The sequence below is a fragment of the Oncorhynchus nerka genome, linkage group LG11, assembly GCF_034236695.1.
Source record: "Oncorhynchus nerka isolate Pitt River linkage group LG11, Oner_Uvic_2.0, whole genome shotgun sequence".
NCBI lineage: Eukaryota > Metazoa > Chordata > Actinopteri > Salmoniformes > Salmonidae > Oncorhynchus > Oncorhynchus nerka.
This window is the reverse complement of record NC_088406.1, coordinates 29245057-29267856: the sequence shown is the minus strand read 5'-3', so window position 1 is coordinate 29267856 and position 22800 is coordinate 29245057. Positions and strand designations below refer to the sequence as shown.

At 42.5% G+C, this 22800-nt stretch overlaps 1 protein-coding gene across 4 annotated transcripts; it reads right to left on the bottom strand.

Moving 5' to 3' along the window:
• Positions 1–11360: 11360 nt before the first annotated feature.
• On the bottom strand, positions 11361–21170 carry LOC115136651 (tsukushi-like). 4 transcript variants are annotated; one of them, XM_029672249.2, is made up of 2 exons: positions 20847–21170; positions 11361–14372 (listed from the first exon to the last, which is right to left on the bottom strand). In XM_029672249.2, the coding sequence occupies exons 1-2, from the start codon at positions 20853–20855 to the stop codon at positions 13317–13319; spliced, it is 1065 nt and encodes a 354-aa protein (XP_029528109.1). In that variant the 5' UTR covers positions 20856–21170; the 3' UTR covers positions 11361–13316. The 4 variants fall into 4 exon arrangements, with proteins under 4 accessions (XP_029528109.1, XP_029528106.1, XP_029528108.1 ...); XM_029672246.2 differs by lacking the exon at positions 20847–21170 and adding an exon at positions 20448–20555; XM_029672248.2 differs by lacking the exon at positions 20847–21170 and adding an exon at positions 19960–20088.
• Between the last annotated feature and the right edge of the window lie 1630 nt (positions 21171–22800).

The following is a 22800-nucleotide window of genomic DNA, read 5'->3' as shown; positions in this document are numbered from 1 at the left end:
TCTCTGTGTGTGGAGTAAAGGTGGTCTAGAGGTTTGTACACGTCTCTGTGTGTGGAGTAAAGGTGGTCTAGAGGTTTGTACGTGCCTCTGTGTGTGGAGTAAAGGTGGTCTAGAGGTTTGTACGTGTCTCTGTGTGTGGAGTAAAGGTGGTCTAGAGGTTTGTACGTGTCTCTTTGTGTGGAGTAAAGGTGGTCTATAGGTTTGTACACGTCTCTGTGTGTGGAGTAAAGGTGGTCTAGAGGTTTGTACGTGTCTCTGTGTGTGGAATAAAGGTGGTCTAGAGGTTTGTACGTGTCTCTGTGTGTGGAGTAAAGGTGGTCTAGAGGTTTGTACGTGTCTCTGTGTGTGGAGTAAAGGTGGTCTAGAGGTTTGTACGTGTCTCTGTGTGTGGAGTAAAGGTGGTCTAGAGGTTTGTACGTGTCTCTGTGTGTGGAGTAAAGGTGGTCTAGAGGTTTGTACGTGTCTCTGTGTGTGGAGTAAAGGTGGTCTAGAGGTTTGTACGTGTCTCTGTGTGTGGAGTAAAGGTGGTCTAGAGGTTTGTACGTGTCTCTATGTGTGGAGTGAAGGTGGTCTAGAGGTTTGTACACGTCTCTGTGTGTAGAGTAAAGGTTGTCTAGAGGTTTGTACACGTCTCTGTGTATGGAGTAAAGGTGGTCTAGAGGTTTGTACGTGTCTGTGTGTGGAGTAAAGGTGGTCTAGAGGTTTGTACGTGTCTCTGTGTGTGGAGTAAAGGTGGTCTAGAGGTTTGTACGTGTCTCTGTGTGTGGAGTAAAGGTGGTCTAGAGGTTTGTACGTGTCTCTGTGTGTGGAGTAAAGGTGGTCTAGAGGTTTGTACGTGTCTCTGTGTGTGGAGTAAAGGTGGTCTAGAGGTTTGTACGTGTCTCTGTGTGTGGAGTAAAGGTGGTCTAGAGGTTTGTATGTGTCTCTGTGTGTGGAGTAAAGGTGTTCTAGAGGTTTGTACGTGTCTCTGTAAGTGTGGAGTAAAGGTGGTCTAGAGGTTTGTACGTGTCTCTGTGTGTGGAGTAAAGGTGGTCTAGAGGTTTGTACGTGTCTCTGTGTGTGGAGTAAAGGTGGTCTAGAGGTTTGTACTTGTCTGTGTGTGGAGTAAAGGTGGTCTAGAGGTTTGTACATGTCTCTGTGTGTGGAGTAAAGGTGGTCTAGAGGTTTGTACGTGTCTCTGTGTGTGGAGTAAAGGTGGTCTAGAGGTTTGTACCTGTCTCTGTGTGTAGAGTAAAGGTGGTCTAGAGGTTTGTACGTGTCTCTGTGTGTGGAGTAAAGGTGGTTATAGGTTTGTACACGTCTCTGTGTGTGGAGTAAAGGTGGTCTAGAGGTTTGTACGTGTCTCTGTGTGTGGAGTAAAGGTGGTCTAGAGGTTTGTACGTGTCTCTGTGTGTGGAGTAAAGGTGGTCTAGAGGTTTGTACACGTCTCTGTGTGTGGAGTAAAGGTGGTCTAGAGGTTTGTACACGTCTCTGTGTGTGGAGTAAAGGTGGTCTAGAGGTTTGTACGTGCCTCTGTGTGTGGAGTAAAGGTGGTCTAGAGGTTTGTACGTGTCTCTGTGTGTGGAGTAAAGGTGGTCTAGAGGTTTGTACGTGTCTCTGTGTGTGGAGTAAAGGTGGTCTAGAGGTTTGTACGTGTCTCTGTGTGTGGAGTAAAGGTGGTCTAGAGGTTTGTACGTGTCTCTGTGTGTGGAGTAAAGGTGGTCTAGAGGTTTGTACGTGTCTCTATGTGTGGAGTGAAGGTGGTCTAGAGGTTTGTACGTGTCTCTGTGTGTGGAGTGAAGGTGGTCTAGAGGTTTGTACCTGTCTCTGTGTGTGGAGTAAAGGTGGTCTAGAGGTTTGTACCTGTCTCTGTGTGTGGAGTAAAGGTGGTCTATAGGTTTGTACACGTCTCTGTGTGTGGAGTAAAGGTGGTCTAGAGGTTTGTACGTGTCTCTGTGTGTGGAATAAAGGTGGTCTAGAGGTTTGTACGTGTCTCTGTGTGTGGAGTAAAGGTGGTCTAGAGGTTTGTACGTGTCTCTGTGTGTGGAGTAAAGGTGGTCTAGAGGTTTGTACGTGTCTCTATGTGTGGAGTAAAGGTGGTCTAGAGGTTTGTACGTGTCTCTGTGTGTGGAGTAAAGGTGGTCTAGAGGTTTGTACGTGTCTCTGTGTGTGGAGTAAAGGTGGTCTAGAGGTTTGTACGTGTCTCTGTGTGTGGAGTAAAGGTGGTCTAGAGGTTTGTACCTGTCTCTGTGTGTGGAGTAAAGGTGGTCTAGAGGTTTGTACGTGTCTCTGTGTGTGGAGTAAAGGTGGTCTAGAGGTTTGTACGTGTCTCTGTGTGTGGAGTAAAGGTGGTCTAGAGGTTTGTACCTGTCTCTGTGTGTGGAGTTCAGGTGGTCTAGAGGTTTGTACGTGTCTCTGTGTGTGGAGTAAAGGTGGTCTAGAGGTTTGTACGTGTCTCTGTGTGTGGAGTAAAGGTGGTCTAGAGGTTTGTACGTGTCTCTGTGTGTGGAGTGAAGGTGGTCTAGAGGTTTGTACGTGTCTCTGTGTGTGGAGTAAAGGTGGTCTAGAGGTTTGTACGTGACTCTGTGTGTGGAGTAAAGGTGATCTAGAGGTTTGTACGTGTCTCTGTGTGTGGAGTAAAGGTGGTCTAGAGGTTTGTACGTGTCTGTGTGTGGAGTAAAGGTGATCTAGAGGTTTGTACGTGTCTCTGTGTGTGGAGTAAAGGTGGTCTAGAGGTTTGTACGTGTCTCTGTGTGTGGAGTAAAGGTGGTCTAGAGGTTTGTACCTGTCTCTGTGTGTGGAGTAAAGGTGGTCTAGAGGTTTGTACGTGTCTCTGTGTGTGGAGTAAAGGTGGTCTAGAGGTTTGTACGTGTCTCTCTGTGTGGAGTAAAGGTGGTCTAAAGGTTTGTACGTGTCTCTGTGTGTGGAGTGAAGGTGGTCTAGAGGTTTGTACGTGTCTCTGTGTGTGGAGTAAAGGTGGTCTAGAGGTTTGTACACGTCTCTGTGTGTGGAGTAAAGGTGGTCTAGAGGTTTGTACGTGTCTCTGTGTGTGGAGTAAAGGTGGTCTAGAGGTTTGTACGCGTCTCTGTGTGTGGAGTAAAGTTGGTCTAGAGGTTTGTACACATCTCTGTGTGTGGAGTAAAGGTGGTCTAGAATTATTTTCCTCTAGTTGGACATTTAACATGCTGATAGAAACGAGGTAAAACTGATTTCGGTTTCCCTGCGTTAAAGTCCCCAGCCACTAGGAGTGCCGCCTCTGGATGAGCGTTTCCCTGTTTGCTTATGGTGGTATACAGCTCATTGAGTGCGGTTTTAGTTCCAGCATCGGTCTGTGGTGGTATGTAGACAGCTATGAAAAATACAGATGAAAAGTCTAGGTAGATAGTGTGGTCTACAGCTTATCGTGAGATACTCTACCTCAGGCGAGCAAAACCCAGAGACTTCCTTAGATATCGTGCACCAGCTGTTGTTCACATAGTGGGGCAAAAAAGTATTTAGTCAGCCACCAATTGTGCAAGTTCTCCCACTTAAAAAGATGAGAGAAGCCTGTAATTTTCATAATAGGTACACTTCAACTATGACAGACAAAATTAGAAAAAAAATCCAGAAAAATCACATTGTAGGATTTTTTATGAAGTTATTTACAAATTATGGTGGAAAATAAGTATTTGGTCAATAACAAATGTTTATCTCAATACTTTGTTATATACCCTTTGTTGGCAATGACAGAGGTCAAACGTTTTCTGTAAGTCTTCACAAGGTTTTCACACACTGTTGCTGGTATTTTGGCACATTCCTCCATGCAGATCTCCTCTAGAGCAGTGATGTTTTGGGGCTGTTGCTGGGCAACAAGGAATTTCAACTCCCTCCAAAAGATTTTCTTTGGGGTTGAGTTCTGGAGACTGGCTACGCCACTCCAGGACCTTGAAATGCTTCTTACGAAGCCACTCCTTCGTTGCCCGGGCAGTGTGTTTGGGATCATTGTCATGCTGAAAGACCCAGCCACATTTCATCTTCAATGCCCTTGCCGATGGAAGGAGGTTTTCACTCAAAATCTCACGATACATGGCCCCATTCATTCTTTCCTTTACACGGATCAGTTGTCTTGGTCCCTTTGCAGAAAAACAGCCCCAAAGCATGATGTTTCCACCCTCATGCTTCACAGTAGGTATGGTGTTCTTTGGATGCAACTCAGCATTCTTTGTCCTCCAAACACAACGAGTTGAGTTTTTACCAAAAAGTTATATTTTGGTTTCATTCATATGACATTCTCCCAATCTTCTTCTGGATCATCCAAATGCTCTCTAGCAAACTTCAGACGGGCCTGGACATGTACTGGCTTAAGCAGGGGGACAAGTCTGGCACTGCAGGATTTGAGTCCCTGGCGGCATAGTGTGTTACTGATGGTAGGCTTTGTTACTTTGGTCTCAGCTCTCTGCAGGTCATTCACTAGGTCCCCCCGTGTGGTTCTGGGATTTTTGCTCACCGTTCTTGTGATAATTTTGACCCCACGGGGTGAGATCTTGCGTGGAGCCCCAGATCGAGGGAGATTATCAGTGGTCTTGTATGTCTTCCATTTCCTAATAATTGCTCCCACAGTTGATTTCTTCAAACCAAGCTGCTTACCTATTGCAGATTCAGTCTTCCCAGCTTGGTGCAGGTCTACAATTTTGTTTCCCCTTGTTAAGGATCAGCGTGGCATATGTGTTTTTCCCTACCCTTACCACCTGGGGGCGGCCCGTCAGGAAGTCCAGGATCCAGTTGCAGAGGGAGGTGTTTAGTTTCAGGGTCCTTAGCTTAGTGATGAGCTTTGTGGGCACTATGGTGTTGAACGCTGAGCTGTAGTCAATGAACAGTTAATTCTAATATGATGCTGACAGAGCCAATAGCTCTCTTTCCCATCAGGCCCAGCCCAGCCAGCTGGACAGGTTATGCTCTCTGGAGGCAGTTGGAAGGAAATTCTAACAGCAATGTTAAACGCTGTCCCTGAATAAGACCCATAGAGAAGTGCCAGAAAAGAGACATTGTGAGTTGTACATGACATTTCTTTCCCCAAAATAGGGCTTTGACTTTTGACTTGAACTTAAGAGAGTATTACAGACATCTCATTCAGAGGAAAAGTGGATTATTTTAATACATTTACGTTATCAGTTCTGCTTTATCATGCATAAACACATTATTATTTGATCACAGGCAGTAATGAGTCACCTGTGTAACAAACTCAAAGGGTCATGAGGAACATTCTAATTTGCCACTTTGCCCATGTTCAAAGTCGTAACACTACTGCCATCGTCTTGCAAATGGTAACATCCTGCATGAATTTGTTTCTTCAGAAATGCACTTTTTAAAAGTTTTTAGTGAACAGTAGGTGAGAACAGGTTGGTTACCATACCCAAACAGTCTACATACCAGCCCGTTTGTTCGTACCCGTTTGAAGGTTAGAGCTTGGTTTAGGCTGCTGATAGTGGCTCTGCTTTCAGGTTGATAAAGAAAACCTTCAGTGAAGGGAGAATCGCTGGCTAAAAACTCTGACACATTCTTTGACGTTCTTTGCATGTTCGCCACAGACACATCAATCAGAGATTATCGTGAACAGAATGTTAACAAAGTGGTGAGTCTCACTGGCTCACTTACTCAAATCAGAGGGATCTTCATAGGCTAGTGTACAATAGTTATTGTAGTACTTTTACTATAATGGCAAATCAAGTTTTAAATATACAAAGGAAGTGTCTGGCATGGGGATTTGTGGTTGAAATCCCTGTGAACTGCTCTTTGGCCTTTGGCTAAGAATTTGGAAGGCTAATTCTCATCTGCGTACTCTTATGCAAAACTATGTATAAAGGCCATACAAAACAAATAACCAAGATTGGATTGGGGGTATCTAACAATGTGAGCTGCATTCCAACATGCAGCCAATTTTATTTTGGAATAAAATATGATCAACATAATGTACATGTAGTGGCAGGTAGCCCAGCGGTTAGGAGCGATGGGCCAGTAACCAAAAGGTCGCTGGTTCGAATCCCCAAGCCGACTAGGTGAAAAATCTGTTGATGTGCCCTTGAGCAAGGCACTTAATAATGATTGTTCCTGTAAGTTGCTCTGGATAAGTGTGTCTGGTAAACTGATGACTGGATACCATAGCCTACATTATATCTAATGTCACAGAAATTAACACCAGAAAGCAAAACACACAAGCCCAGTAAGTCTGTTGTAGTTGTCTGACACGACAATGGCACGTCCTCACAGCCCGTAACATAGTGTGTCAGCTCCCTTTGTTGCCCTGCATAGAAGCCCTAAACATTGTGTTCATTCACCCACTGTTTCCCGCCAGGCAGCAAACAATATCAGGTTGGCCTGTGCTGTCTAAACAAACCCCAGCTTTATGAGGAAAGAAATATCCTTTTCCCTTGAACTGCGGCAATCCTCTAAGGCCAGACAAATCCTGCAGTTTACAGAGAACCATGAAGCAATAAGCTATGTGAGCTAAATGAATTAGCTGCTTCAATAACTCTCTGCTCTAGAGGATCTGTCCGTTTTAAGGTCAGATTGCATCTGTCTGATAGCGGTTCAAGCGAGCGTGGAGAAGTTAATAAAGACACCCTGGTCTTGCATGCCTGAACTAATTACACACCCAAAAGCTCCTTCCCTTTGTAGTAATTACATCTCAGAGCCAAACCACTGTGGCACAGGAGCCCGTGGACGACACAATTATTACCTCTCTGGCCCATTTCAATCAACCCAAATAACCAATAAGGATAATAAGAACCCTAACCTTATAAAAGTCTTATGAGCAAGTCAGATGTAGATGGAGATGTGCACACACCTGCTCGAGTGCTGTATCATTCCCACAGTCCGTGAGAATAAGGTTTTTGCAGCTTGTTTGCCAGTCCTCCTCCCCTCTATTTTACCTCCCCTCCCTTGTTATAGCTGTATTATTGTACAAAAGGTGATACACAATCATACATGAAATAGGGCAGTGTAACCAATTTCCCCACAGGACCTGCTACAGTGGGTCATTTACTGACTGTTTAGGGTCATGTCTGAAGCCTTGAGCTGGCTGATTGTGTTTCTGATCGTATCGCTTTAGCTCTCTCACTGGAAACAGAAAACAACCCTTTCAACTCCAGCAGAGGTAATCATAAAAGGGCAAATGTATTCTTGTAGTTTCTTCTTCTACTGTACTGTATGTGTCATTGTAGTAGGGCTAAGAGATTCAAAAAGTGGGTCATCCATCAACACATGGGCTAAAGCGAAACAAAGAAGGCACTTCATGTGTGATTATTAATAGGCCAGCTCCTTGGATCTGATCTACCCGTGGGTTTAACATCATCACATTTCCTATTCACATGACATTAGAGACGGAAGAGGAAGCGAGATCTCAATCACTCCTTTTTTTATGGTTCGTATACAGTCAATGAACTAAGCAGACCAGACCCAGCTGCTAATGCATTGGTGCCTATGGGAGAGCCATCCCTTAAGCAGACGGGAATTGTGACAATTTTCTTTCAATCGTAAACGGCCTGAGTTATCCACCATCTTTGTGGAATGCTTCTCTGTCTCTCTTGCTGAGATTCCCTAAAAACCTGCCACTTCGATACAGCTACCACCAGAAGTCACTTTTTCGCAGCAGGTTGGGAGAATTAGGTTAAGGTTATGAAAGGGTTGGCGAAAATGCTCTACTAATCTGCGAGGAAAAGTCACTTCCAGTTGTAGCTGTATCGAAGTGGCAAGTTTTTGAGGAGTCCCCTCTCTTGTTGGCAATAGATGTACAGTAGGGCAAAAAGTATTTAGTCAGCCACCAATTGTGCAAGTTATCCCACTTAAAAAGATGATAGGTACATAGGTACACTTCAACTATGACAGACAAAATGAGAAAATCACATTGTAGGATTTTTAATGAATTTATTTGCAAATTATGGTGGAAAATAAGTATTTGGTCACCTACAAACAAGCAAGATTTCTGGCTCTCACAGACCTGTAACTTCTTCTTTAAGAGGCTCCTCTGTCCTCCACTCGTTACCTGTATTAATGGCACCTGTTTGAACTTGTTATCAGTATAAAATACACCTGTCCACAACCTCAAACAGTCACACTCCAAACTCCACTATGGCCAAGACCAAAGAGCTGTCAAAGGACACCAGAAACACAATTGTAGACCTGCACCAGGCTGGGAAGACTGAATCTGCAATAGGTAAGCAGCTTGGTTTGAAGAAATCAACTGTGGGAGCAATTATTAGGAAATGGAATACATACAAGACCACTGATAATCTCCCTCGATCTGGGGCTCCACGCAAGATCTCACCCCGTGATCACAAGAACGGTGAGCAAAACTCCCAGAACCACACGGGGGGACCTAGTGAATGACTTGCAGAGAGCTGGGACCAAAGTAACAAAGCCTACCATCAGCAACACACTACGCCGCCAGGGACTCAAATCCTGCAATGCCAGACGTGTTCCCCTGCTTAAGTCAGTACATGTCCAGGCCCGTCTGAAGTTTGCTAGGGAGCATTTGGATGAATCAGAAGAAGATTGGGAGAATGTCGTATGGTCAGATGAAACCCAAATAGAACTTTTTGGTAAAAACTCAACTCGTCGTGTTTGGAGGACAAAGAATGCTGAGTTGCATCCAAAGAACACCATACCTACTGTGAAGCATGGGGATGGAAACATCATGCTTTGGGGCTGTTTTTCTGCAAAGGGACCAGGACGACTGATCCGTGTAAAGGAAAGAATGAATGGGGCCATGTATCGTGAGATTTTGAGTGAAAACCTCCTTCCATCAGCAAGGACATTGAAGATGAAACGTGGCTGGGTATTTCAGCATGACAATGATCCTAAAAACACCGCCCGGGCAACGAAGGAGTGGCTTCGTAAGAAGCATTTCAAGGTCCTGGAGTCTCCAGATCTCAACCCCATAGAAAATCTTTGGAGGGAGTTGAAAGTCCGTGTTGCTCAGCAACAGCCCCAAAACATCACTGCTCTAGAGGAGATCTGCATGGAGGAATGGGCCAAAATTCCAGCAACAGTGTGTGAAAACCTTGTGAAGACTTACAGAAAACGTTCAACCTGTCATTGCCAACAAAGGGTATATAACAAAGTATTGAGATAAACTTTTGTTATTGACCAAATACTTATTTTCCACCATAATTTGCAAATAAATTCATTAAAAATCCTACAATTGTGATTTTCTGGATTTTTTTTCTCATTATGTCTGTCATAGTTGAAGTTTACCTATGATGAAAATGACAGGCCTCTCTCATCTTTTTAAGTGGGAGTACTTGCACAATTGGTGGCTGACTAAATACTTTTTTGCCCCACGGTATAACTTCCTACTCTCAGGTGACCGGCCAATCAAAATCCTCATCCAGGCTGTATCACATCCGGCTGTGATTGGAAGTCCCAAAGGGCGGCGGACAATTGGCCCAGCGTCGTTCGGGTTAGGCTGTCATTGTAAATAAGAACTTGTTTTTAACTGACTTGCCTAGCTAAATAAAGATGAAATAAAAACCATGTGTTGTAATCAGGCCATATCCAGAGGCAAAGAGATTCTGTAGATAACTGGGCTATTGGTAAGGGTGCTGCTGTGGTCTTTAAAATATATTTTGCCAAAACATGACATTAGTTCAGTGCAATACAAATGCTAATAAGATATATTGTATGTATGCAGATTGCCAAGTAGCAATCTGCTACAGTAGCTACTACTCTTAGACATCCAGGTTACAGTATGACCATTTTCTGTGAATTCCACATTATGTTACTCTATTTGTCAGATGAAGACACATTGTCATAGAAAGTGTAATGAAAATCTTCACATTTACTTTTCTCAGCCAGTGAATCCATAATGCATGGAGCAAATGGCCAGCTGTGTGTGTGTTTGTGTGTATCTTATATTTTAGAATCCATTATGAAGTGGCCTGGGGATGTTGAACATGTCTCCAGAGGGTTCAGTAAGCAAATCACTGCTGCATTAAAACACCCGAGCAGAGTTGAGCCTTTGGCTCACTGATCTGTGCTCTATTGGGCTACCCTGATACAGTAGCTCTGAGTGTCATGACCCATCATATACCTGAACCTTTTATATTGCCCTGGAGAGACATGTCGGTATCTTTATATTTCAAAACCAAAAATAAAGTAACAACCAAGGTACTCAGCAAATTGAGTCACTGGATTACAAACATGTAAATAAATGGTAAAGAAAAGTTCAAGACTCCTTTGTGACTCTTTTATGACTCATTTATGCTAAGCTGATTAGTTGTATTTGGATTGCAAATGTTTTTTTTTGTAATTTAACACCGTTCAGGTTGATCCTGGCAGGCTGACCTGAGGGAGGTAGCTGTGATTGACAGCCCTCCAACCACCCCGCCTCCAAATTCCTGCTCTCCAGGAGATGGACAAACGGCCCAGACATCTGGAACAGGTTTACTAAATGGGGCCATCCGCAGAGGGCCAAACTCTCAGAAAATCACATTTGCTCTTCTTCTCTCTCTCTCTCCCTCCTTGGTTGGCAAAAATATATCTAAAAGAGTATAAACTGAAGCAAAATCATAGCAAGCTTTTCCTACAAAGCCATACTTTTCCAGAGCAGGGTGTTGTAATACAGGAGATGTAATCTGGAGTAAACCTTCTTTTGTGGAGTCAAACTTCTTTTGGCACTGTCATTGGCACACGGGTCTCTTAGAATTTCAAAGGACTGTGCTTTGGCAACCACTGCAAGGAGCTGAGGGGAGATCTGAAAGCTCTCTGTGTCTTTAAGGAGGAGCACACAATGGAACACTCTCAGAGCACAGAGATCTGTGGAGTTACAGCCAGCCGCCATTATACAAAGTCAGGCCGTTCTCCTCCTTTCCCTCTCCCTTTCTCTTTCCCTCTCACAGACTTCATCAGTCCACAGGATCATGGTTCCCTGCCTGGAACTAGTGTCTCTGACTGCTTCTGTTTAAGGACCTCTCGAGACCACTCACTAGTGTCTCTGACTGCTTCTGTTTAAGGACCTCTCGAGACCACTCACTAGTGTCTCTGACTGCTTCTGTTTAAGGACCTCTCGAGACCACTCACTAGTGTCTCTGACTGCTTCTGTTTAAGGACCTCTCGAGACCACTCACTAGTGTCTCTGACTGCTTCTGTTTAAGGACCTCTCGAGACCACTCACTAGTGTGGGTGCGTTTACAGGGGGAGTTTCCAGTAAATAAAGGAAGGATGTTAGGCAGCATGTGAAAGTAAATATAGTGCTGCGCTAGGCACTGAGGAAGACATAAGTGCTATTGTTACAGGACACACCCTGTGAGTCAGTACAGCAGACAAAGTGAAATCACATGAATCCAGCTCTATGAAATACAGGGAATTCTATGAAATTGTGAAACCCTCTTGGAGTGACAACAGTGTGGTGTGCGTTGAAACCCAGACAATTTATATATTTTCAAATACAGACACACCTAGCAATAGTGGAATGCCACAGGCTGTTGGGGACAGGGTAGTAAACAATGTTCAAAAATAATTCAAAGTTAATACATTCATGTAAAGTACACAGATGTGTAGAATAATCCATCTATTTTACATCTATACAAAGTTATACACCGAATGTACAAAACATTAAGAACACTTGCTCTTTCCATGACAGACTGACCAGGTGAATCCAGGTGAAAGCTATGATCCCTTACTGATGTGACTTGTCAAATCCACTTCTAATCAGTGTAGATGAAGGGGAGGAGACAGGTTAAAGATGAAGGGGAGGAGACAGGTTAAAGATGAAGGGGAGGAGACAGGTTAAATAAGGATGTTTAAGCCCTGAGACATGGATTGTGTACGTGTGCCATTTAGAGGGTGAGTGGGCAGAACAAAACATTTCAGTGTCAAGAGCTGCACTGCTTCTGGGTTTTTCACGCTCAACAGTTTCCCATGTGTATCAGAATGGTCCACCACCCAAAGGACATTGAGCCAACTTGACATATGTGGGAAGCATTGGAGTCAACATGGGCCAGCATCCCTGGGGAACGCTTTGGACACCTTGTAGTGTCCATGACCCGACGAATTGAGGCTGTTCTCAGGGGTGAAATTCAATATTAGGAAGGTGTTCTTAATGTTTTGTACACTAAGTGTATACACTATTGATAAAGAAATATAAAACATCTTTAAGCAGATGTTTAACATTCAAAACAGTTCAAGTGCAGTTATGTCTCTTTCAGTCCATATTATACCACAGGAATAGCAACCAAGGCAGGTGTTCAAACATGCAGTTGTTGTTGCACAGAATATCTGAAGGATTTTGGCCAATGTAGATCCAAAGTTGATGCTGTAGAATAGCTGTGACATTTATAACATTTCAAAGTAGGGTGAATAATACAATGCATCAAATACATCACATATAGTGTTTCAGTTAAAACACACTTCTGTCAGAAGAGATAAGAAAATACAGGATGAAACATGTCTGTGTCTAATAAACTGCCTGAAGCCAATTTTATGTTTCGAAATAAATGGTCACGGTCATGGGAAACTGATTCAATAACAGAGCAGCGAAAACCCCCTAGGTGACGTTCAAGAATTTGTTTCTGCATTGATTTGTTCAGATCACATTTCAACCCGTTGTGTAACAGCTCTTTGAAACAGAACAGGCAATGTTGGCTTCCAGGTCTTAGGCCATGTAAACATGACTGAGGAAGATAGCAGGAGAATTTGTCCACAATAATATCTGATTGAAATGATAACTAGACATCCGAGGAGGGTGGTGGGAGGAGCTATAGGAGGACAGGATCATTGTAATAGCTGGAATGGAATAAATGGAACATGGTCAAACATGTGCTTTCCATATGTTTGATGTGTTTGATAACATTCCATATTTTCAACTCCAGACATTACAATGAGCCTGTCCTGCTATAGCTCCTCCCACCAGCCTCCTATGCTAGACATACATAACTACATACTCTACATAAGATGTTTACCTTTTGGTCTGACATAAGGGTGGTCCTTGCACAGTAATGTGTATCTTTTTTTAGTTCCAGATCCTAAAATCTCCTTAACAATTGGAAGAGGAAAAAACGAAATGGTTTGAAGATAACTAGTAATAGCATGGATGGATATTACTGTAATTGAAATACATGATGTATGTATAGCAAGCACGACATGATAGTGTATCAACAGTGGATTGAAATAAATACCTCAGGCCTTTGGAATAAAAGCAAAACACACATTTAATTTAAATTTAAACAAAACTGTTCAAATAGTAATTATCATGTTTGGCGGCAATAACAAAAAGTGTTCTTTGCATATAGTGATATAAGGCACAGTTTTAGCACTAATGTACTAGTTAGATGTCCATACTGAAGGAAATAATCCCAACACAATCATGAGATAACCCCTTCAACGTCACAGGTTAGCATCTCGTCATGTTTCTGTTCCTGTCCGAGCTGCCTGTGAAACTGGCCCTGCTTTTGAGCCCTCCAACAATGGATATTCTGGCCCAGGGTGATACTCTTGATGCTTGGCAAGTGACTTAGCATGTTATTTGGCAATGACGTTACTCCAGAGTTGGACAGATTGAGCTCCTGTAGAGACACAAGTCCACTGAACACAGCTGGGCTCAGTGCCTTTAGCTTGGCGTTGTTGGACAGGTCCAAGACCTGAAGGTTCTGAAGGCCTCTGAAACTGTTAGGCTGGATGTCAAAGAGCTCAGGAAGCGCACTGAGGGATAGGTGAACCAGGTCCTTGAGGTCCTCAAAGGCCCCCTCCTCAACGTGGGAGATACTGTTCCCATCCAGGCTTAGGTCCCTCAACGGGATGCCTTTGAGCTTAGGCACGGCCCTCAGCTGATTGGCTGCTAGAGTCAGGCTCTGGACATGTAGCAAGGGGCTCTTAGAGGAACTCCTGGAGACCACCGTCAGCTGGTTGTGGGACAGATCCACGTTGATTGGCTCTCCGTGACCTTTAGTGATGAACATGTCGAGGTCAAACTCCCGGAAGTGGTTGTGGCTGAGGTCAACCTCAGCCAGAGGGAGGCCAGAGAAGCAGCCCTCATCCAGGGCCTCCAGGGAGTTGTGGCTGAGGTCCAGAGACTCCAGGTAGCGCAGCCTGGACAGGGCCTTGGGGCTGACCATGGATATGCGATTGTTGCTGAGGTCCAGGCTGACCAAGGTGGTATAGCCAGGTCCAGAGAGCATAGTGTCGGTCAGCAAGGACATGGAGTTGGAGGACAAGTCCAGGTGGGCAGTGTCCAGGGGGATGGGGATGGGACTGGTGCCCACTCCCCTGCAATCCACCCTGGTCAGGCTGAAGCTGTCGAACAAGCCAAAGCTCTCCACCTCACAGTGGCAGCTTGGGTGGCAGTTCTTCACAGCTCTACCCTGGCAGTGAACAGCCAGGAGCATCCACAGACTAACACACAGGGGGAACGCCATCGTGCTCTGTAGGGGACACAAATACAAAACAAAGATGTTACTTCTAATGTATGTTTGGGCTAAAAACAAATGATATATTGTAGTGACTAGCAGATATCTGAGAAAAGGTCAATGGAGAGATACATGGACTACGTGACTAGTAGTCTAATGTCTTCCATTCTTTCAAATGAAAAGGAACAACTAATTGGATATGATTATCAGTGACTCAAAATAAACAAATACAGTATATGGGTCATTAACAGCACTCTGCATCATCCAGTGAACAGAGCAACATCCTGATAAACTAGAGGAGATTGGGGCTCCATAGACACTACAGGGAGTAGAAAATCTCTGTGAGTCACAATGATATGCACTCCATTACAGGGATACATTAAGGAGATAAATACATACAGCTAGCGTTAAACACATCATGCATAAATATCATCTCTACATACACATTAAATACAACAGAAATATGACAAATGTGGTAATTGCCATAAGCGACTCATTTTTTATTTAGTAGACACACGTTAGCAGTATTCCTTCCCTCAAGCCGCTTCTATGAACAACGTAACAAAGATTACTCTCGGAACAGACAGTAAATGTAGTGTTAGAAAACTCCAATTTAGAGATTTTTCCCTTTCAAAATGCCACCTGTTACCGGAAACACTTCAAGCTATCCTTGCAACACACACCAACAGCCCTAATTTCTATTTTCTTTGTGCTTCCAATGGATTTGACCTCATTTTCTTGATCAAAGAGCTCACACTTCTTTTTCTTAGTTTACAACACAAACGATTCATGGTTGTGAGGATGCAAAAGGAGACATCATCGCTCAAGGTCCTTATAATATCTGTGTCTCATCTCTAAAGGTGCTTACACTGGGAAGAAGGAAATGTCATCAGTCTCCTCCAAGCAGACAGTTCTGTATTAAGATGTCTGAGACACCAGTAGCTACTCATTAGAAAGTTCACATTTACATCTTAAGTACTGTGTGTCAAATGGCACGCAGTATCAAAAATAACAATGGAATGTCAGACAAAACAGTTAACCTTGAAAACATTTAAATAAGTTTAATAACCAAGCAATAACTAAAACAGAACATGCACTTCATACCTCTATTTTCTGTTGTTGCTAGTTTCCTGTTCACTCCACAGCGCTAGATATCTGACTGAGAAGAAGGCTGGTGGTTCACAGGACTTTTGTTCCCTAACCCACGTCCTTTGTGGAGGTAAATTATCTGCTTTTAAACCTATTAGTGCACTTGGCAGCAACACTGGCATAATGAGCAAAGCACAGAGTACCCACACGCAACAAATGTAAATTGGGCAAAGGTTAAAGGGGCAATCAGCAGTTTTACTTAGAAATGAATGATATGTACCCATTGAGTATTTAAAAGAACATAACTTGGAAATGCCTCATGAGCTAAGTTCAACTGTTGTACCCCATCAGAAACCAAAATATAAGCTTGTTTTAATCCAATGTTTGTAAACAAAGTAAATGTAAACAAACACTGCATTGCCTAAAAACATGGGTAAAACTATCATTTTGATATCATGGATGGTCTGTCCTAACATCTATAGCTTAGTCTTTGAATTTGAGAGTGGTAAAAATTTTCTAGCCTCATCCCAACCGCTTTTTACCGAAACAGTGGTGGGGAGAATGCTTTGATATTGTTTAAACGGCTCATTGCTGCTTTAACAATTGTAGTTGTATAACAACTGAATAAGTGTTCATTGGTCAGGAGGTGTATACCCAAGCATGACCCAGCAGAAAAGCCATTGAAGGATTGATCATTAATTTGTGCAGTGGGCCAAAGTTAGGTACTGTATAGTCTGTGGAAGGTTATCACATCAAGCTTTCGTGCAGACAAATTACCCGCTAGTGGCCTCATGGGTGGAAGGTTATTACTTAGCCAAGATAATGCATCCACCTGACAGGTGTGGTATATCAAGAATCTGATTAAACAGCACGATCATTACATAGGTGCACCTTGTGCAGGGGACAAAAGGCCACTAAAATGTGCAGTTTTGTCATACAACAATGCCACATATGTCTCAAGTTGAGGGAGTGTGCAATAGGCATGCTGACCGCAGGAATTTCCCCCAGAACTGTTGACAGATAATTGACTGTTAATTTCTCTACCATAAGCATATTCCAATGTGGTTTTAGATAATTCGGCAATACGTCCAACCAGCCTCACAACATTTCCCAGTTATTCCATGGCCTGCATGTTTGGGATGCTCTGGAGCGTCGTGTACGACATCGTGTTCCAGTTCATGCTAATTTCCAATACAGCCACTGAAGAGGAGTGGGACAACATTCCACAGGCCACAATCAACAGCCTGATCAACTATGTGAAGGAGATGTGTCGTGCAGCATGAGGCAAATGGTGGTCACACCAGATACGGACTGGTTTTCTGATCCATGCTCCTACCTTTTTTAATAAGGTATCGGTGACCAACAGATGATATCTGTATTCCCAGTCATGTGAAATCCATAGATTAGGGCCTAATGAACATATTTCAATTAACTGATTTTTTAAATATGAACTGTAACTAAGTCAAATCTTTGAAAATGTTGCATTTATATTTTTGTTCAGTATATATAGTGTAATATTGGGATGCAAACTCAAAATTGAATACAGTACATACTATATTTGACATGGTACAGGTGTCTTCTTTTTTAAAAGGCTATAACCATGTGTGAGAGGTGTATACTTTTGTTTCAAATTAGATGTTTAAGACTACCAAGAAACACTGTGTGACCCTGATTTAGCCCACAGCAGTAAAATGTTATCTGTTATCTGGTATGTTAATCCTAGATGGCCTGCAAAGGCTACAGAAGGTTATTATGTAACAGGGGATGTTGGATAATCAAAAAGGAAATCTGGAATAGTTTAGAATCAACATGAAGACTGATGTGGTAAGCTGCCCAGAAACTCTGATATACTCAACTGGAGCTGTTCATGTTGTGTGGCGGTTGAGTCAGTTTATTCTTTTAATGTAAAAAATAAAAAAGATCATGCAAATTTGTACAGAATTTCAGTAATGTAGCAAAATATCATCCCGCAAAGATCCATCTTGGATTTCCATATATACTAAACCAAAATATTAACGCAACATTCAATAATTTAAACAATTTTACTAAGTTACAGTTCTTATAAGGAAATCAGTCAATTGAAATAAATGAATTAGGCCCTAATCTATGGATTTCACATGACTGGGCAGGGGAGCAGCCAATCAGAATGAGTTTTTCCCCACAAAAGGGCTTTATTACAGACAGAAATACTCCTGTTTCATCAGCTGTCTGGGTGGATGGTCTCAGACCATCCCGCAGATGAAGAAGCCGGATGTGGAAGTCCTGGGCTGGCGTGGTTACACGTGGTCTGTGGTTGTGAGGCCGGTTGGACGTACTGCCAAATTCTCTAACATGACGTTGGGGGCGGCTTATGGTAAGGAAATTAACATTCAAATCTCTGTCAACAGCTCTGGTGGAAATTCCTGCAGTCAGCATGCCAATTGCACGATCCCTCAAAACATGAGACATCTGTGGCATTGTGTTGTGACAAAACAGCACATTTTAGAGTTGCCTTTTGTTGTCCCCAGCACAATGTGCATCTGTGTAATGATCATGCTGTTTAATTGAGTCTTTATTTAACTAGGCAAGTCACTTAAGAACAAATGATTCTTTACAATGACGGTCTACCGGGGAACAGTGGGTTAACTGCCTTGTTCAGGGGCAGAACAACGTACTTTTACCTTGTCAGTTTGGGGATTCGATCCAGCAACCTTTCGGTTACTGGCCCAACACTCTAAGCAGCTTCTTGATATGCCACACATGTCAGGTGGATGGATTATTTTGGCAAAGGGGAAATCCTCACTAACAGGGATGTAAACAAATGTGTGCACAACATTTGAGAGAAATAAACTTTTTGTGCATATGGAACATTTCTTGGATATTTTGTTTCAGCTCATGAAACATGAGACCAACACTTTACATGTTGCGCTTACATTTATGTTCAGTATAAATAGCTCAGCTTCCCCGTCTTGAGTTGAGCCACTCTGTCCTCAGTGTGTGAAAGAGAGAGAATGTGTTTTCTTTGGATTTGTTGACTCAAAGCCAGAGTCCCCCCTACCATACAAGATAGGGCAGAAGATATCGAATGACAGTGAGTGAGTATTTCCCCATTAAACAAGATCAATAGATTTATTGTGCTTCTGCTTGCCACAAATCCAAGATAAGGTACGTATCTTTCATAAGATTTTGTTTTCACAATACTAGAACTTTTACTACTAATTTGTTTCCATTTTAATAAAAACAATTACTTCAACAGGGAATCATCCTGCCATCCCGCGTTTACAAGCCTGCATACTCCCCAGACACGGACTACACCCTGCCGCTATGACATGGTTTGACCATATATGTATATATTCTTAATGTCATTCCTTACTTAGATGTGTGTGTATTGGGTATATGTTGTGAAATTGTTAGATATTACTGCACTGTCGGAACTAGAAGCACAAGCATTTCGCTACACCCGCAATAACATCTGCTAAAATGTGTATGTGACCAATACAATGTTATTTGAGTGACTTAATTAGAACACAGATGAGGGAGCAGTGTGGCTAAAACTAAGTGCTCATTTAGTTCACAAGTCTAGTCTACTACATTGGTGCTAGCTAGTGTATTTTCCCTCTCTCTTCATTGTCCAAGTATGTTGTCCATGAATACATCTGATGCTCTTTTACTGGGGATATTGAACTTCTCCACACCAGGTGTTCCTCTCATCCTTTCACCAATAAATGACAGCAAACACTAAATAGCTGTTAGCCCAGACTTACAATCAGCACACTATAATTACTTGACAACTACGGTTGTCCGCACCTCAACTCTCCTCAGGGGAAATTGGAGGCCACAAACACATCTCACTTTTAGGATCTTGTCTTTCAACATGCTTATATGCTCAAAAGACACCATATACATTTCACCTGACTTCCTGTATTCTTTACCGCTCAGCATGTGAGGTAATGCTAAGCTGTGTGGGAGCTGGGAATGATGTTTTATTGCATTTTCCAGTGGCATTTGATGTCCTGGCATCTGAGGATGGTTTGAGCCTCATTAGAATAGGTCTGTTGCTCATGCCTGATCTGTGCAGCTCAGACAGCAGGTCTATCACAGTTCAGAAGCATTATCCATGTGATGGAGAGTACACTCCCAGAAAAAAAGGGTTCCAAAAGGGTTGTTTGGATGTCCTCATAGGAGAACCCTTTTTGGTTCAGATAGCACCTTTATTTCCCTAAGAGTGCATTTTACCAGCTAAATCCCAAAGTCAAAGCCTACAAACAATTTAATTAGGAGAGATTGTGTGGGCACGCTAATCCATTTAAGCCAAATTAATGCATGACATTAAGAAGAGCCAGGTTTAATGTGAGCTTGAAGTAGTGCAGTAAACAGTATAGGCTAGTCTCATCAGGACAACAAGTCCTCAGTTTCCATAATTAATAGGATTGAACTATTGCACTGGCTATATTTCAGTGTTGTCACTGTAGAGTTAAAGTTTACAAAGCATTTCAAGACTTAAAGTGATCTTATCTCAAGATGAGTTCCATACCATCCGTTGTGAAGATCCAGCTAATTTTTCCATTCATTTGGTATTGAGGAATACACAGTAGGGTGCATGGGTGTGGCATTGGGTGAGTCCCCCGTGGATGGTGGTCTCTGAGCCCTCTAGCTATGCAACAATGGGACGCCGGAATATCGCGTCCTGGCGTCATTGGACTGTGATTTAGTTTAAAACATATTATATAGATATGGCATACGATTATCTCAATATTAAAACTATTTTGAGTCATGAAAACTTAGATTTAGAGTGAATTCTTCAAAAAGTAATCATCGTTAAGCCATGGCAATGTCTTGCTTGCATTCTTTAAATAAAGTCTGACTCAAAGCCCTGTGCATGCATTTCCACATAGGCTGCCTAAAAAAACGGTATTTAAGCGCAATATGAACTGGCCTCGGTGAGTAAAACAAGGCTAGCAAATTGACTTCGTTTGCCGCTGGAGATCAAATTTTCTGTAGCCGTGGCAAACCTCGCCTTACCTTGCAGCCTGCCGACTTTTCTGAGACCGTCAAACTCATCCGTGTGGTACCTGAGAAATGAATCATTTCTCATATGTACCAGACTACTCCCAAGTCCCGCCACCCTCTTCTGTCAATTATCACTCGACTTGTCACATTTCCATGAAGCACATCACTCAACCAAGTTTGGCCTGTGAATAAGTATTCTTCACGGTTAAGTACATGATTACAAGTGTAATTAACTAATAGGCTATTATGTGCAAATTGTACCTATCAGGGGAACGCAGTTTTTCTGAGAAATCAGAAATATGATCTGACCTCCGTCGTTCCAAGGCTTGAAAACCTTGAAATCAAAATAAAAGTTTAAAATACCGTTGATAACAAGGACTATTCTAACTTGCTCACACATTTCTGACATACCTTTACCATCAAATAGGAATTTAGACCGTTCGCTCTCCTGGACAATCCAGTTTACCTCACCACGCCAAGGAATCTTGCAAGAGACTCAACCTCCGCTCCCATTTTTGTAAATCCCATATCATTGTGCGGTTCAGGCAAATTAGAGATTTCTTGCGGTTTTATATTAACTGTCAGTGCTGCAACTATCTATCCTGAGTTGAAGTCGAGACGAGACTCCCTAGACTTCTTCGTAGTGCACTGAAGTCCAGATAGGTTTCCGCCAGCATCACTTTGAAGTCGGACACGAAAGAGGCGCACTCTAGCGGCTAGACTGTTGCTTCGGCGACCGACATGAAATGATTCTATTGTTACTTACAGATACTCTATGAATAATGTTATGCAATAGAGCCCCACAGTGGAGGTGTCATAATACCCATAATACCTAGGGGTCAAAAAGGGGAATTGTTCCAAATGTTTTTCCACCATTAATGTTTCCAAAAGTTTTTTTTTAGAAACGCTTACAATAACGGCTGGGTTTCGTGTATGCTTACCCCGGTGTGACGTTGAGATAACCATGAAAATCTCTCCCAGGCAAGGTGAATTTTCTCAATATTTTTGGATCCATTTACTCTCAGATTCGAAAAGTAGATGACATGCAAAACTACAAATCCCTGCAAGCTCCTGCACATCATCTCTAGCTGACACATTTTCTAACAGGTATTACTTAAATTAAAAACTTTCACAAGACAGTTCACAGAATTGTCCATTTAAAGAAATGTAGCCAATTTATTGATTACTCCATTTAGCGAACATTAGAGAGTTAATCTAGAGATGATAATCTATGCCTCGAATCGACAGTCTCCTCCAGATCATCTTGTCAAATGTAGTTCTCTATAATAGCCACATTAGCAGCTAATTAGTGTGTGTGTGTGTGTGTATATTGAGAAATGTCACCTTGTCCTAGAGAGAGATTTACACAGTTATCAAAACATCATGCAGGGTAAGCCTACACGAAACACAGCCCTTATTTGAAGTGCTTTAAATCCCATAGTAAAAAATGGTGGGAAAACGATTGGAACCATTTCCCCGATTGACCGCTAGGTTTTATGGGTATTATGACTCATACTGTGGTACTCTATAGGATGCCTGTTTTTACTCGGACAATGATGGGGTTCTACTTTAGGAAATATAGCCCTTTTGGCTAAAATAAATTGAAAATATTATTTGGTACTTGCGCACCTTAGGAAAATGTGGCTGGTGATGAAAATAGAAAATAGGAAACCCCAAATAGATAGATACTGTAAGCTATCTAGATTCTAGAAACCCTCTATTATTAAGGGAATGCTCAACAGAATTTCACACTGTTATGTAGCCTTTAGCCTAAATCATAAGATAGCTTTTAGGAAATCTAAGTAATAAAAGGCTAAATGTTTAGTTTGGGCAATGGCAAACATCCCCAATAATGCAGACTAATGGATTCCATGCTTTTAGTTTTTTATATTTACTGCAGCCTCAATGTGGTGATGAAGGCCATCCATAGCAACTGACAAATGGTTGATGTTGACATAAACAACAGGGGCTCTGCTCTGGGTGGTAACAAAGCTTTAAGAGGAAGCGAGAGGGATGGGAAGGCCAAGTGGGAGAAATGATGATCAACATCTGCTGCAGCACAATACTGGGCTCCCCGCTGTCCACCTGTGGGTTCTGGGCTACATTCATTGTTTTCACAGTATGATGACAGAGAGTGGGCCCCAACACACACACACACACACACACACACACACACATACCTACAGACAGATGAAGAGGCAGGTATGAAAAACATTGAAGTTGAGAGAGAAAACAATATGTTTATTCAACTGTGGGCTTACCTTTTTTTTTCCGCAGAAGTGGTCTTGTCAGCAGAATATGGGAACCTGGCTGCATCTGTCCTCTAACTGTACTTGTTCAGGTCTGTAAAAATAAACAGCTGAAG

Excerpts from the sequence above, each read along its gene's own strand:
- LOC115136651 (XM_029672246.2), bottom strand. The coding sequence starts at position 20,513 with ATGATTCATTTCTCAGGTACCACACGGATGAGTTTGACGGTCTCAGAA. Across the intron at positions 14,373-20,447 it reads AAAAGTCGGCAGGCTGCAAG|AGCACGATGGCGTTCCCCCT; the intron begins GTAAGGCGAGGT and ends TGTCCCCTACAG.